The following is a 16618-nucleotide window of genomic DNA, read 5'->3' as shown; positions in this document are numbered from 1 at the left end:
GCCCCCGGCGCGTCCTTCTCCCTCTGGCCGGGACGGAGGGGCCTGGGGCCCGGCCGGCCGGCCGCCGCTCTCGGCGCCCTCACGGGACCCGCTGGGCTCCTGTCACCCTGGCGTCCGCAGCTCCTCGCTGGCGGGAGCAAAGGTCAGGGGTCAGAGCGGCCCTGGGAAGCGGCCGGGAATGAAAGGCCAGCGCCGCACCCCGAATCAGAGCGGGGAGAGGACTCACCAGACCCCCGAGCTCACCCTGTGAGCCTCGCCCGCGGATCGCGGTTCAAAGCCAGCCCGGCAGCGAAGTGCGCCAGACCCACTCCCGCGGATAGCGCACAGCCCTGAGCACAGAAGCCAGGAAGGGCGCCCGGGCTCTGAGTTCAAGCCCCAGCACCGGCATGTGTGTATCTATCTATGTGCGTGTGCGCACACACACACACACACACACATGTATAATGTCCTAGGCTCCACCTCGGTGTGTCAGCGGGGTTGGTCTGCCCCAGGCTCCCAGGAGTGCAGTGCGGCCCAGGCTGTTTCTGGCCTTCCTGTGGCTGCTGGCATTCTCTGGCACGCTCCCTGCCCCCTTAACCATGCGTGACCTCCCACATTCTGTTCTTTCCTCTCTGGGGGAACCCCAGCCATGGAGGGTGCAGGGCTCACCATGACCTTCCCGTGAGGACACGACGCGGCCTGTCCCCGTGTGTGGAGGCCCAGCACTACCAGCAGGCCCCCTCCTGCCCACTCCTCTCCATCTGTCCTGCTCAGCCGCGCCCTGTGTGCTCAGTCCAGCCCCTTCATCTGTGCAGAGCGCGGTCACGCCACCACTCTGGGCAGCAGGAGTCCCTGATGTGTGCATGAGTGCCCTTCACAGTGGCGGCTGGCATGCCCTGCTGCCCGCCCCTCCTCTCTTTGCTTTTTTTTTTTCTTTTTTGTTTTTTCTTTTTTTTTCTGGTCCTGGGGCTTGAACTCGGGGCCTGGATGCTGTCTCTGAGCCTCTCTGTGCTCCAGGAGAGCACTCTCCCACTTGAGCCACAGCACCACCTCTGGCTTTTTCGGAGTTGTTTATTGGAGATAAGAGTCTCACAGACTTTCCTGGACTGGCTTGGAACCTCCTGAGCTCTTGAGTAGCTAGGATTACAGGCGTGAGCCTCGGCACTCGGCTCTCTTTGCTCTTGTTTGTCCCCATCTTTTCCTCCTGTGACTCGCAGTTCTCTTAGAGCTGCCGCTCTTCCCTCCCAGGACATCTGGGAGGATGAAGTCAGTTTCATGCTTTGAGCAAGCAGGTGGGAGCTGTCTTCCCTTCCCTTCTCTCCTGGCCCAGAGCCCTGGAGGCAGGCACGGGGGAGGCCCAGCAAACCCACCCCAAGCAGCCAAGCTGTCCCGGGAGAGCCACTGTCCCCTCCCCCTGCACGTGAAAGCAGTCAGCTCTTATTTCAAGAAGCGATTCTGTTTTTTTTCTCCTACATCTGTGCTGACATTCTGTGATTCTTCGAGAACCACAATTCTGAAGAGCAAAGCCCAGAGCCAAGAATGTTCCAGCCAGAAGGGATTTCGGTGAGGGACAGAACAGACAGGGCCTCTGCCCACAGGTGTGAAATCCTTCCTGGTGGACAGAAGCTGCCGGAGGAAAGGAGGTCTGCCATACACGGGGCATGGGGCAGGACACGGCGCATGTAACCAAGCCAGTCATTGCTTGGCTAAGATATCTAAAGCACAGGCAATGCAGGAAGCTACCCATAAGGGTGTTATCGAGTTATAAGCCCTTGGCTCATATGTGCTGAGAAAATCCACAGGCTCGGAGAAGATACAAACAGATCGCACATCTAATGGGATTCCTATCCTTTAATATCTGATAAGGAATTAATATACAACATATCTACAAACTCACCATCACCCATCACAAGAAAAATCTCAGTTCAAAAATGGGCCAATGGGGGCTGGGAAGGTGGCTCAGTGGTAGAGCGCTTGCCTTGCATGCCTGAGGCCCTGGGTTCGATTCCTCAGCACCACATAAGAAAAAAGAAAAAAGCCGGAGTGGCACTGTGGCTCAAGTGGTAGGGTGCTAGCCTTGAGCTGAAGAGCTGAGGGACAGCGCCCAGGCCCAGAGTTCAGGCCCCATGACCGGACCAAAAAAAAAAAAATGGGCCAATGACTTGAATAGATATTTCTCAAAAGAAGATACACAAATGGCCAATAGCCCTGGGAAGAGAATGCACATCCAAACCACGATGAGGTCCCACCTCTCACCCATCAGGAAAGCTGCCCTCCGAAAGAAAAACAGCCCTGAAATAGTAAGTGCTGGCAAGGGCGCAAGGGGAACTGGAACCCTGCGCACTGCCGGTGGGAATGTGGAGTGTGCAGCCTCCGTGGAAAACACGTTTGGCAGGTTCTCAAAAAGCTAAACATAGAATTATCACATGAGCCAGCAATCCACCCCAGAGGAGTGCCCAAAAGAACAAAAAAATCAGAAGACATTTGCACTCTGGAGTTGTTGCAGCACAGTGGCCAGAGGAGAGCAGACCCAGGGTCCCTCACCCGGGAAGACCGAGGAAAGCGCGTGCACACAGCCTCCGGTACAGGAGACGTGGCCAGCGCTACCGCGCAGAGGAAGTGTGAAACCTGCCAATCACAGGAAGGACACACTGCATGGTGTCGCCCCAGGAAAATTCCTGCCGACAGAGTAGACTGGCATCCACCAAGGGGCTGGGGCAGCAGTGCACTAGGCTGTTTTTGCTTCATCGGTCCAGAGCTTTTGCTTGTAGCAATGAAAACACATTGAAGAGATGCGAAAGTAACGGATGGCAGTGGGTGCACAGTGAAATGGTTAAACAGCAAGTGTTAAAATGTATTGAGAGGGCTGGGAAGGTGGCTCAGTGGTGGAGCGCTTGCCTCGCATGCATGAGGCCCTGAGTTCGATTCCTCAGCACCACATGAGCAGAAAAAACTGGAAGTGGCACTGTGGCTCAAATGGTAGAGCACTAGCCTTGAGCTGAAGAACTGTGAGGAACAGCGCCCAGGCCCAGAGTTCAGGCCCCATGACTGGAAAAAAAAAAAAATATATATATATATATATATATATATATATAGTGTGTGTGTGTGTATATATATATATATGTATATATATATATATATACACACACACAAAAAAAAAAGAGCTGGGTGTTGGTGGCTCATGCCTATAATCCTAGCTACTCAGGAGGCTGAGACGTGAGATGTGAGATCTCAGTTGGAGGCCAGCCCAAGAAGGAAAATCCACTTATCTCCAATTAATCACCAAAAAAAAAAGCTGGAAATGGAGCTGTAGCTCACGCAATAGAGCACTAGCCTTGAGTAAAAAAAAACTTAGAAACAGTGCCCAGGCCCTGAGTTCAAGCCTCAGTGCTGGCACACACACACACACACACACACACACACACACACACACACAAAGTATTTGAGAGGGCAGGAAGGTGGCTCAGAGGTAGACCGCTTGCCTCGTATGCATGAGGTCCTGGGTTAGATTCCTCAGCACCACATACACAGATGAAGTGGCACTGTGGCTCAAGTGGTACAGCTCTAGCCTTGAGCTGAAGAGCTGAGGGACAGCGCCCAGGCCCAGAGTTCAGGCCCCGCAACCAACAACAACAAAAAAGGATTTGAGAGAAAGAGAAGGGAGGAAGGGGAAGGGAAAGAGGGAGGGAGGGAGGGAGGGAGGGAGAGAAGCGAACAGCTCCTAAGTCCTAAGAAGGAATTGCTGGTAGAGCAATTGCTGGGGTAGGTGGGAGGAGAATGGAGTGCAGTCTCCCTCCCCTCCCCTCCCCTCCCCTCCCTTCCCCTCCCCTCCCCTCTCCCAGTCCCAGGCCTGTCTGGTTCACTGGGCAGCACTTCTTCAGTTAGAACTGTTCCCCCACCCCACCCCAGGCCATTTGCTGCTCTTGACTGGTCCTGTGTGGAACAGAGCTTCCCCTTGGAAGCCAATTTTCTGCACAGTGAAAATGCTTTCTCTGTGCCCACTCGAGCAGATGGCCCACCTTGGCCTGAATGGAGAAGCACGGAAGCCAGCGGGGGACAGGAGCGCCTGGGCACTGCACGCAGGCCTCCCTCCCTCCAGGGCTCTTCCTCCCCCAGACTGAGCTGGGCACCTGGGCCACCTCGGACCCCTCCTGGGCTGCTGGCCCCGCCCTTGGGTGGGGGTGCAGCTCAGGAGACACTTCCAGGTGAAAGATGGCTGCCTCTTCTGCCAGCCCCCCCCCCACCTTCCTCAGGAAGCCAGCCCGCCCCAGCCCTGCCTGCAGGGCAGCTGGTAACCTTCCAGATCCACCACTGGTATCCAGAAACATGAGCTTGTCTGGTCAGAAGGGCAGAGGTCTGGCCTGGCTGAAGCTTTAGGGAAGGACCACGCACACCCAGGGAGGAAACGGCTCTGAGCCAGGAGAGTTGCGGGGGGTCGAGGGGCTTCTGCCCAAAGACACTGCTTGTCACCCGCCAGCTGAGCTGTGCACGGAGGCCCGAGGCTCCAGGGAGAGCCCAGGGCCCAAGACACCATGCGGGCCTTCCTCGCCCTTCAGAGATGAGGTCCAGAAAGCCATTGTCTAATTTCCCAAAGGACCAGCTCTGTCCCAACCGAGAGACAGAGTGACCTCCAGGTGTTCACAGTTCTACTGTGATGCGGGGTGCTGGAGGCTTAGCCACCCATATCTGGTTCTGGTGCTTCTCTATAGTGTATAAATACATGATAATAATAATAAATGATAGAAGCCTGGTCACCAGTGCCTCAGGCCTGTAGAATTCCAACTACTCAGGAGGCTGAGAATTGAGGATAGAGGCGCAAAGCTAAGGCTGGGCAGGAAAGTCTATGAGACTCCATTTCCAATTAACCAGTTTAAAAGCCAGGCTTGAAATGTGACACATGTGGTAGAGTGCCAATTATGAACAAAAAAGTGGAGAATACAAGGCCCTGAGCTCAAACCCCAATACCACCCAAAAAAGAAAAAAAAACCATCTCCAAGGAAGAAAGGAAAGAAAGGGAAAGGAAGGAAGGCTAACTGCATAGCGACAGCGGCCATGTTGCTTGCAGACCTGTGCAGACTTGAGAGTCCAAGAATGGCCTGGAAGCTCCCACCCTTGGTGAGTGTAAGGTCCATTCCTGAACGGCGAATGGACCTCGCCCAGTACCTGCGTTACCTAGGCAACTGGGACACCTGGAAGAGGTCACATCTGCATCCGCTGAGGTCACGTCTGAATTTGATGTGGCCACACCTTTCTCCGCCCATACCCTAGATAAGGCCTCGCCCAGGCCCAGACGCCCGCTCTCGCAGCTCTTTTCTAGCTCTCTCTGCTCTTTTCTCTCTTTCCTCTCTCTTTCCCAGCTCACTCTCTTTCCCAGGCCTTTCCCAGCCACGTGGAGTGCCAACCTTGCCTGGTCCTAGCAGGCCTACTGAATAAACCTAACCCTTACCTGAATACCACGTGCGTGCTGCTGTTCTTACTCGGCTATCTCTTTTTAAAAACCTAACAGTGAGGACCTAATGGGGAGCAGGGGCTCCTTCAAAAGGGAGAAACCTATCTGGACACCTGTCATCCTCGCTGCTCAGGAGGCTGAGATCTGAGGATGGCGGTTCAAAGCCAGCCTGAGCAGGAAAATACCTTGAGACACTTATCTTCAAAAAACCACTCAGAAGACTCCAAGTGGCGCTGTGGCTCAAGTGCTAGAGCGCTTGCCTTGAGCTGAAGAGCTGAGGGACAGCGCCCAGGCCCAGAGTTCAGGCCCCATGACCCACAAAAAAATGGGGGAAACACCTCATTACCCAACAGGAGCTGCTCAGGAAGCAGCTTCCCAGGGCAGCTTCCCCAGTGACCCTCCCTCCCTCCCTCCCTCCCTCCTACCGGCTCCACCCCTGGGAGACCCAAGCTTCCTCCTGAGGCACACTAGAACCTAGGATCCCATAGTGCCCCCCCCCCAGTGGTGCTGACCCCTGAGGGAGAGGAATCTGAAGCAGGGGTGTGGAGTGATAAGGAGAGGGGGGGCGGAGAAAAGAGGGGAAGGAGGAGAGGGGAGGAGGGGATAGGGACCCATCTTACATGACCTGCTGGTGCCAAGCCCTGGCACACACCTCCTCACCCACCTCCACAGCCCTGAGAGGCCAGCACTGCAGCCCATGCTGCGGGCGAGCACCCCAGTATTCAGCTGAGCCAAGTGAGAGCACTGAGCCTGGAGTCAGGAATCCTGAGTCCTCAACCTTCCAGTCAAGCTGTTGAACCTTGATTCTTTATTTTATTTCCCAGTCCTGGGGCCTGAACTCAGGGCCTGGGCGCTGTCCCTGAGCTTCTTTTCCTCAAGGCTAATGCCCTACCACTTGAGCCACAGCGCCATTTCCAGCTTTTTCTGTGTATGTGGTACTGAGGAATCGAGCCCAGGGCTTCATGCATGCTAGGCAAGCACTCTACCACTGAGCCACCTTCCCAGCCCAGGCTGTTGAACCTTGAACATGCCACAGTACTCTCTGAGCTTCAATCATCTTAATGAGACTAAATGACCCTCCAAGCTCTCCCAGCCCAGCCCTCTGTAAGTGAGCAGCTAGAGGATTCCCCCAAATCAGACAGTTCACCCCGCACAGAGCTGCTCCGGGAGGCTGGCTTGGGAAAAATTATATGAAGTAAGCCAGACCCAAAGAAACAGAGGTCCTTATTTGCAATAACCAGTATACATCTAGGGTATGCTCACCAGAAAAGCAGAAAAGGTCAAAAGCTATGTATACATGACCCTATAAGATGATGCTAAGCAAAATGAACCCCAAGATAGGGACACAAGAGGGTTTTTCTTTCTTTGGGTGGGGGGGTCCACTTGTGGGCCTGAACTCTGGGTCTGGGCACTGTCCCTCAGCTCTTCAGCTCAAGGCTAGCGCTCTACCACTTGAGCCACAGCACCACTTCCGGCTTTTTTCTTTTTGCTTATGTGGTGCTGAGGAATCGAAGCCAGGGCCTCACATGCAAGGTAAGTGCTCTACCACTGAGCCACCTTCCCAGCCCCCACAAGAGGGTTTTTCTTTGTTGCTGTTGTTTTCAATGTACTATGTGATTTTTTTTTTTTTTTGGTCAGTATGGGGCTTGAACTCTGGGCCTAGGTGCTGTTCCTGCGCTCTTCAGCTCAAGGCGAGCGCTCTACCGCTTGAGCCACAGCACCACTTCCGGTTTTCTAGTGGTTTATTGGAGATAAGAGTCTCACGGACTTTCCTGCCCAGGCTGGCTTTGAACCTCGATCCTCAGCTCTCAGCCTCCTGAGTAGCTAGGATGACAGGCATGAGCCACTGGCGCCCAGCGTACTATGTGATTTTTTTTTGTTGTTGTTTCTTTTGCATGTTCTTCCTCCATGGTATAAGCCCTGTTGTCACTGTGTTTGATTCCGATGCCCTGCATCTTGTATGTACGTTTTCCAAATTTGGGGAAGGGAAATAACAAAATGCTGAAACAGATACAGGTTGATCCATTGTAACAAAGAGATGCACAAGACACTATGTTGAAAACAAACTTTACAACTTGGGAGGGGAGGGAGGATTGGAAGAGCTGGGGAGGAAAGGGATAGTAGGGGAAAAACAAAGGAGGGGGTGTGATAGGAAATGTGCTCATTAGCTTACTCATGTAACTGTAACCCCTCTGTGCAGTATCTTTTTTTTTTTTTTGTGAGTCATGGGGCTTGAACTCTGGGCCTGGGCACTGTCCCTCAGCTCTTCAGCTCAAGGTGAGTGCTCTATTGCTTGAGCCATAGCACCACTTCAGGTTTTCTGGTGGTTCATTGGAGATAAGAGTCTCCAGGACTTTCCTGCCCAGGCTGGCTTTGAACCGCAATCCTCAGATCTCAGCCTCCTGAGAAGCTAGGATGACAGGCGTGAGCCACTGGAGCCTGGCAGCACTCGGGCTTTGAATGAGCTCTTAGAACTTAGAAGCAAGAATCTTCCACACATAGATCTGTGCTCTTCCCTGGGCTGGAGCTCCCGATGGCGTGTGGCCTGGGAGCAGGTACCACCCTAGGCTCCCTGCAAGTGCCCAAGTCCCCCACAGGACCCGGCTGAGGGTGTCCAGCCACTGGCCCTGTGCCAAGATGGAACCCAAGGGTCTCAGGCCTGCCTGCCTTGCCATGAGACCAGACCATCTCTCTATACCCCCTGCCCTCAGCAGCTCATTCACCCCACAAAGCCCAGCACCCTGTAGCATTGTGTAGAATGGCTGTTTCCCTGCTGAGCCAGGGCATGGGAGGAACCAAGCAACCAGGACCTCAGGGGGCTCTGCATCAGCACCAGAACCCCGGGATGCCCATCCTCCTGCCCCTCGGGAAGTCAAGCCTGGCCAGGAAGCAGCTTCCCCAGACACCGGCTTAAGGCGAGCACTCCATCCCGTCTTTGGGGACCAGGCTTGACCTTCAACTCGCGCTTAGGGAAGGGGTCTGGGCACGCTGGGAGGGGCGTCACGCACAACCACTCATGGAGTACAAGCCCAGCTGCCCTGTACCCCAGGCTGTGCGGCCTCGCGAAGCTGGGAAATCACCTGTAGCAGCTGCTCCTGGGGGGTGAGGACCCCCCCCAGCTCCCACGTCCCAGAGGCTCGCGTGCAAACACAGTATAGTCTGACGGAGGCGCAAACACGGTACAGTCTGATGGAGGCTCACGGCCCCCAGAGGTGCAGCCACGGTGCCTTGCAGGTGGGGACAGAAAACCACAGTACAGCCAGCCGGGCGGAAGGCCACCAGCAAGCTTCGGGAAAGAAAAACAGCCCAAGGAAACCAGTCTTTCTTCACTCTTTACTGTGTAAAAATAAACTTAACAATTCATGTCATTTCAGCAAGAAAATGAAAAAAGAAAAAAAAAAGAAAAAAAGCAAGAATACCAGTAGAAATAGTGCATTTCCAGAACTGCCGGTGGGGTGGGGCGGGCCCCGTGGTTTTGACCCCTGACACCCAAAAGGCTGCCGATAGTATGAAAAATGTACAACTTTGGTTAGCAAATAATGAAAAAGTAAGATACATCAATTCTCTTTCCTATTTTACAGTATGTACATGGTAACAATATCAACTCTAGGGGGTTGCTTTTGTTTTCAATTTTTATTTTTTGGCAAAGAAGACAGAATTGGGACTCTAAGTATTGGGCTTTTGTTTCTCCTCAATGACTCGTTCCCTTTTAACAAATTGCACAGAAGCGACACATTTCCCGTCCTTAGCTGGATAAATGTACACACTGTGTTTGAGATGAAATCCGGACCGCTGTGGGACCGCGGAGTCTGGCCTCTTCACGTTACACTGCGCAGCCCTGCTTCTATCAAGGTTGGAGCTGACGACCAGCTCCAAGACAGAGAGCCCGCCGTGCTCCGCCTCGGGGCTCTCCTGGTCCCCAGCACACCCTCAGAAACAGGGGGCCCCTCGCTGGAATGGCTGTGAACCCCACACCTGCCTCCCTCCCCTCCCCCACGACACCCCCAGGGTCTCAGGTCCCAGGGCTGGTGACGAAGTGATCTTTGCAGTCTTAGAAAATAAACTGGGAGTCTACAAAAGGAAAAGAAAGCATACAAAATGTATCTCTTTCTTCCAAAATACATCTTTCAGTCCTACATTTTGGTGGAGTCTGAAAGTTTTGTTTTTTTTCCCAAGGGGGATATAGGTTGAGATAATTCATTTATAGGTTTGTCCTATTCTCGCATAAAAATACTCTTGTTTGGTAATAAACTTTTTTCTTCTACAGTAAGAGAAATAATACTGTGTTATTATCAAAAGCAAGAAGGCTTACGATTCCAGTGGGATCTAGAGCCCCCCGGGGTCCTCGGTGGCAGCTCCCCCACCCCGGATGCCCCCAGGGTCCTCGGTGGCAGCTCCCCCACCCCAGATGCCCCGGGAGCGGTCGGACGCCAGCTTGGCAAAAGCAAACACTGTCTCGACAGTGCTTTTTATCTTCTTATTTTATAAAATGGCTTACCTGAGAGAGGCATGTATTATTCAGTGCAAGAGGGAGCGTCAATCAGATTACGGAGTCGCTGGGAACTGTGTGGATGGGGTTTTCAGCCGTGTCATCTACCTTTCTCGGGACCAGCCAAGTGCCAAGTGAGCACAGTGATGGAGGGGGGCTCGGCACAGACTCCAGTGGGGGGCGGGGCGGGAGCTAAATCTCAGCTTCGGTCCCTGGCACCGTGGGCTCCTCGGGAGAGGGGATGGGGAGGGAGGGGACGTAGGCATAAGCATTGGGGTGTGCTCTGCCCTCTAGCTAGGGCAGAGGATGGCTTGTGGTCCTGAACCGACAGCCCCCACCTGGCCCATCTGAACCGAGGTGGACTGCGGTCGTATTGGCAGGGGCCGGGGCTGGTAGCAGGGGCCGGCCCTGGGCACGGCGGCTCTGGGCCTTGCCTGGCAGCAGCCTCCAGACAGCTGGAGTGAGGGGGGGGGGGAATCAATCTGGTCTGGAAAGGTGATTCCAAGCTTGCTCTCTCTCTTTCTCCCTCTCTCCCAACCAAGAGTATCGTTCTGCTTGTTCTCAACCCACCTGATAGAAATGCTTCTTGTTGTGTTTGGGGTGTAGTGGGGAGGAGGAGGAGGAGAGGAACGTGGCTCTACGCCTCCTTCGACACCCCTGGCTTGCTTACCCAGCCATTTTGTGGCAGCTACATGGGTGGTCACGGAACACTGGTGGCACTCAGCACACAACACAGAACCGGAGAAGTCCATGCAGGCAGGGGAACACACACCGGACCAGGGAGCGAGGAACACGCCACCCCGAGGAACATGCAAACACACAGAGAAGATCCCGCAGGCCCAAGGATGCCACAACCCGATGGGCACGGAGGAAGCACGAATATCTAAGAAAAGCCACTGAGAAACACCGAGGCTGCGGCAGGCGCTCCGCACACCCGCGCGAGGGAAGCGCTGCGGAACGGGCCCCGGTACCGTGCAGACACCACGAGTACGGCGACAGACACACTGACACAGACACACGGATGCACTAGGTTCCCACAGGACAGGGGCCCGGGCGGAAGGAGACAGGTGCCCCGGGAGCAGCAGTGGGCACCGGACACCTGCCCCCTCCAAGCGCTGCGGCTGCAGACCAGCCGGGCAGCGCCGAGGATTGCCAGAAAGGCTCTGCCAGCCTTTCGCTAGTTCGACTTCTGGAGACAAGAGTCCAGAGTGCTCTTGGGCTTGTGCCCGCCAGATGGAGGGACAAAGCAGGAGCCTCTCCTTACCCTCGGCACAACCTCTGAGTGTTCTCTCTCACACTCACAGGCTTGCACACGCACGCGCGCACACACACACACACCCCTCCCCTCCAGGCCTGAGTTGGTGGCTGGCTGGGGCTGCGGAAGGCCGGTGTGGAGAGCAGGGTTGCAGGGCCTGTCCCAGCCAGGCTGGGCCCACGCGGGAGCTCAGCCTCCCACCCCCCGGGAAGTCCCAAGCCAGCCACGTCTCGGAGGGCTTCGGCCCCCTAGCCTCGGAGGGGCTCCCCGGGTCCGGCTGTGCCTCTGTCGTCCCAGGCTCCCCATTTATTCTCTGGTTAGACAAGAGGGAGGAAGGGGGCCAGGGCCGGGCATCCCAGGGCTGTGCTGGAACCCTCCTCGCTCAGAGCCATGGAAGCTGAAGGGGTGTAGCTCTGCGACTGAAAGGAATGCTGCATCCCTGCCTTCCGGGAGGCAGGAAGGCCAGGGGCGAGGCTCTGGGATGGAGCAAATGGGGAGGCATGCGGAGGGGGGGGTTGCTCCCCAGTCCGTACTGCCCTTCATCAGATACAAACTTCCCATGGACACCCCCTCCCCCTCCCCAGCCTTAAACCACCAAGAGACATTTATTATGTCAAAGAGAACCATGGTGCTCCAAGAGGCTGGCAAGACGAACAGGTGCGTGGGAGACGCGGCACAGCCCCGGGCAGCCAGCAAAGCTGGCAGACAGAGACTTCCGACCCATGGTGGGGTTTCCCAAGCCCACAAAGGAAGGAGGAGACACACAGCTCACTCTAAAGAAAAAGCTGATCCTCCAGTCACAGGCTCGCAGGCAGGCAGGCACGCGCGCGCGCGCGCACACACACACACACACACACACACACGCCCTCTCACCTACTCTGTCTAGTCCAGAGTCCATGCACCTGCTTTCGCGGTGACTAGAGCATGCCTGGGAAACAGTCAGGGCTCCCAGGGAGAAGCAGGGTGCCCTCAGGGATGGTGCAGAGCCGGGACTGCTTCATGGGCAGGAGGACAAAACCAGGCTGTGTGCAGGTGCAGGGGCCGTGGCCTTGCTTCATTCCTGGGGGAAAGGGAGAGAAGAGACGCGGCGGGTGGTGCTGCTCAGGGGGGGGTGGGCGTGGGGCCGGGCCCTGGCCCTGGGCCCTCAGTTGATCTGGCGACAGGCCTCGAATGTCCACTTGGTGGCTCCACCGTAGATGTCGATCTGGGACTCGGCCCAGGCGATGACGTTGCCGGAGAGCGCCTTGGTGCTGCAGGTGGCCAGGTTGTACACCTCACCGGGGGTCAGCTTGCGGTCCCAGATGTTGAAGTGGGCCAGCTCGCCCACAAATGCTTGGGTGGCATCGAACCCTCCTCCCAGAGCATCCTTGGGAGAAAAGTAGGGATGGGCATTGGGGGACTGTCTGGGTGAGCTGAGGGCCTCTCCCCAGAGGCTGTGGATGTGTCTGTGCCTCCTGAGCGCGCCGTTCTCGCTCCCATCCCTGGTCTTGGGCCATGTGTCTGTCCCTGCATGAGCCCAGCCACACAAGGGGCACTGCCCCCTCCTCTCCAGAAGCAGATGATGTGCGGGGGCCTGGGCTCTGCCTCCCCGCAGCCACCCGGCCCCAGCCCGGGCCAGGGCTCAGCAGGGGCCTGGACACCGGCGGCCGCAGGGTCTGGGGGTGCCTTCCTCACACACCCCTCTGCCAGCTGCGGCCCACTGTCCCAGGAGCAATGGAGCCTGGTTCTCCCACCCTGGGCGCACCTCCCACAGGCTCAGAGGAAGCGGAAGCACTTCGCTGGAACTAAATTATTCATTGCTAAAAGCCGACAGAGCACGGCGCTCCTGCCGTTCCCAAGAGCACACACCCCAGCTCGCTGCCCCGCGGGGGTTCCTGAGCCCACCCACCCCGTGTGGCTCCCCGCCCCCATTCCCAGCCGCCATGCCCTCCCCCAAGCCAACAGTACCTGCTCCTGGCCCAGCACCAGCACGCCCTGCGGCTTGATGGGGTGGTAGGGGGCCAGGTTCTCGCCGCTGCCGCCCTGGGTGCCGTCCTGGTAGGCCTCCCACACCCCGTCCCGGGTGGTCCAGGTGATGCAGATGTGGTGCCACTTCCCGTCGTTGATGACAAAGGGCAGCTTGGCCACCTGGGGAGGAGGGGGGCGGCCACCGTGATGTGGCACCAGAGCCTGGCACCACCAACACGTTCCGTGGGTTCCTCCTGGACCCACAGCCCGCGGCAGAGAGCCCACAGCACTCTCTCCGAGTCTTGAACACCCGGGGAGGGCCCGGGAGGGCCACAGGTCACGCGGGAAGCCTGGCGCGTTCCCCACGGACCCTGAGAGTCACCTGGCCTTCCTGCCTCCCGCGGCCTCCCTCCCAGGCGCCCCGCTGGGCCTCTCCTCCCCTCCAACCGGCCATCCTCAGCCACCAGGTGCTCTGGTTATAATGCCGGCCAGCTCTGCAGAGAATCTGAGAGGCTGGGGAGGGGGGAGAGGGGAAGGGGGGTGGGCCTTGGGAAGCCCGGGCCAGCCCCGGACTCTGGTGCTCTTGCCCTCGCCCCCACACAGGGGCAGTGGATGGGCCTCAGGCATTTTCCACTTGGGGAAACAGGGCCCAGAAAAGCCTAACCCTTCCCAGGACACAATGTCACAAGTGAGGGCTGGGAATCCAGTTCCCAGTTGGGATTTGGCCATTGATGACCAGAGGTATGGAGGGAGGGGTGGCCTGCGGTGGGGGAGGGGGGCTTGAAGCAGTGGGGCGGGGGCAGGAAGGAGAAGAGCTCTCTGGAGGTGACGGCTGCTCTCTCCTAAGGGGTCGGATACATGGGCCCCCCGCAGGTAGGGGCTGAGTGAGAAGCATCTAACATCTAAAAGAGAGGCAACCAGAGCATCTACGGTCCCCAGGTGGGGGGAGGGGGAGCCAATCAGAGCCATTCAGAGCAGCAGCCAGAATCCTATCCGCAGGATGACCGTCCTCAGACATTCCACCCCCACCTCCAAAGGCTTCTGGAAGTTTCCAGCTCTCCCTATTATTGACAGACAGTGAGGGTGCCCCTCCCGCTCTGGGCTCCACTCCCACCTCCTTCAAGTCCTGTAAGGGGGGGGGATGGCTCTGCAGCATGAGGCCACCTCAGCCCTCCTCCCCGGTCCTCCCTCCCCGGTCCTCCCTCCCCAGTCCTCCCAGCCAGGACCCTACCTTGTCATTGATGAGGATCTCCATGGGGTTGTTGCCCCACTCGATGAGGACCAGCTCGTTGGCCTGGCCGGGCACGGCGTAGGAGAAGGGGGTACCCACGCCGGGCGCCGCGCTGGACTTGAGCCACATGCACACGGTGAAGGCATACATCTCGGGCAGGCTCTTCCGCACCTTGGCGTACATGTAGTTGGTGCGCAGCGGGAAGGTGAGCTGGAACTTGTCACCAGGACGGTTGTCCTTCTGACCTGGGGAGGACAGACCGGTCCCGATACCTGCTCCTCGCTGACCCCAGGGCTTGTGGGCAGAGTGGTGTCTGGTCCCCACCCAGCTCCGAGCCGCCAGCAGGGCACAAAGGCAGCTGAAGAAGCTGACCCCAGGTCTCTGCACCCTGGGGCCACCCCTGGGGCGGTGAGGTGGGGGTACAGCACACACAGCAGCCTGGGCACCCTCCCCGGTGGGCGGGGGAGTGAATGAGGCTGGCCCCGGCGCACCCCCGTGAACAAATGGAGAAGGTGCAGCCACGGGGGAGGAGGGAAGTGGGCCAGCTCCCCTCGGAGCAGCCCCTGTGGGGACTGACCTGATTCCAGATGGTGACAGTGCTCCGAACCCCTCGCCACACCTCACCTCTCCTTCAGCACTCCCGTGCTGGACCGGGCCCAAGACAACCAGAGGCTGCCGGTGCCTCCCCAGCCCCCCTGCGGCCCTGGAGACAGGACCCTGTGCAGGCCTGAGCCTGCTGCTGCCACAGCCCGCCCTTCCCCAAAGTGTCTGCTCTGAGGATGCCACTGTGTGTCGGATAAGCTTCCCGGAAACTCGGGCTCCAGGGCTAGGGGCTTCCCCCTTTCACACGGCCCCCAGCCCCCAGCTTCCAGTCACCATCCAGGGACCCTCTGACCCTAAACCCGCCCTCGCTGGCTATGTCCTGACCCCGGTGACTGCCTGGTGGAAAATGCTCCCATCCAGCATCGACGCCCACAAAGAGCGCAGGGACGCAAGCACCCAGCCAGCTCCTGCTGCGCCCAGAGCCCACAGGGAAGGGAGTCCTGCAGGCCAGGAGGGATTTCTAGAAGGCGTCCTGGCAGGCCAGCAGTGGCCTCCTCCTCCTCCTCTTGTAAGCGAGGCAGGTGTTTTAGACAGGGCATGGCTGGCTCTCTCAATGAAGCACCCCCCACCCCATCTGAGCCCCACAGAGAAGGGAGAGGGTCTGTGGGGCCTCTCAGGAGTGTTTTCCAATCCCTGTCTTCCCTCCCCCCTCCCTCCGGAGGTCCCTCTCTCCCCAGATCTGTTTTTCAGTTACATAACGGGCCTTAAGATGGCACTGTTTAAATCCAGCCGGCACATTTTGCGGTCTGAGCGGGGTCACGTGTCCCTGCTCTGAGCACGGCTGCCCCCCCCCCCGCTTTACAACCTTGTTTGATTTCTGCCACTTCAAGACAGAACTGGCCCGTGGGTACAGAGAGTGGGGCCGGCCTCAGCCAGTGGCTGACAGGGCTGCGGGGACACCCGGGCTGCGGGGACACCCGGGCTGCGGGGACATGGGTCACTCAGAAGAGAAGATGGGGAGGCAGTGTTGGAGGGGGGGTCAGGACCGATAAATGGGTGAAGATCCCAGGAATGGGGGGGGACGGGAAGGAAACTGGCTCAGCAGCCCAAGGCAGAGCCGGCTCAGCTCCCGGCTGGAGAGGCCGGAGGAGCCTTCCTTCACCAGGGAGAGCTGGAGCCTGCCGCCGCTGCAAGCACAAAGTTGCTGAAGATTAAACAAATGAGACTTGAACATTCCAGGTGTGTGAGTGCGAGTGTGTCTCCGTGAGTGGGTGCAGCATGCCGTGCTTCACACACACACACACACGGAGGGATCTCCAGGAATACGGGCTGCAAGCCCAGAGCCTCGGGAACCCCGAAGCGGGAGCGGGGCTCAGCCCTGCAGGGAGCGGGCAGGCCGGGCGGTGGCGATGCCGGAGGGGCCCCGAGGGGCCCGGAGGGGGCGGGAGGCGCCCGCCGCGCCGCCCAGCCTCGCTTACCCTTCTCCAGCTCGCTGATGCGCTGGTGCAGGGAGGTCAGGGCGCTCTCGATCTTGGCCCGCTCCTCCGTGTCGTTCCTGGGGCCCCCCTTGCCCTCCTCCAGCGTGTTCACCCGCGACAGCACCTGCCGCTCCAGGTCGTCGATCTTGCTCTGCAGCAGATCCTTGAGGCTGTTGGTCTGGCTGGAGGAGTTGAGGCGGCTGTACTGCTGCGGGGCACAGGGTTGGGGGGGCTCAGCGCGGGGGTC

General features: G+C 57.9%; 1 protein-coding gene across 1 annotated transcript in view; it reads right to left on the bottom strand.

The window, feature by feature from the left end:
• Positions 1-9844: 9844 nt before the first annotated feature.
• Nptx1 (neuronal pentraxin I) overlaps positions 9845-16618 on the bottom strand; it is a 7766-nt gene continuing 992 nt past the window's right edge. Inside the window, exons 2-5 of the mRNA XM_013036248.1 lie at positions 16372-16579; positions 14351-14595; positions 13120-13299; positions 9845-12538 (exon numbers count right to left, since the gene is read on the bottom strand). Of these exons, the coding sequence (XP_012891702.1) occupies positions 12317-12538; positions 13120-13299; positions 14351-14595; positions 16372-16579 (855 nt within the window). The 3' untranslated portion in view covers positions 9845-12316. The remainder of the gene's footprint in view (positions 12539-13119; positions 13300-14350; positions 14596-16371; positions 16580-16618) is intronic.

Source organism: Dipodomys ordii, unplaced genomic scaffold, assembly GCF_000151885.1.
Source record: "Dipodomys ordii isolate 6190 unplaced genomic scaffold, Dord_2.0 Scaffold7, whole genome shotgun sequence".
NCBI lineage: Eukaryota > Metazoa > Chordata > Mammalia > Rodentia > Heteromyidae > Dipodomys > Dipodomys ordii.
The sequence above is the reverse complement of the archived record's forward strand: the minus strand, read 5'-3'. Positions and strand labels throughout refer to the sequence as shown.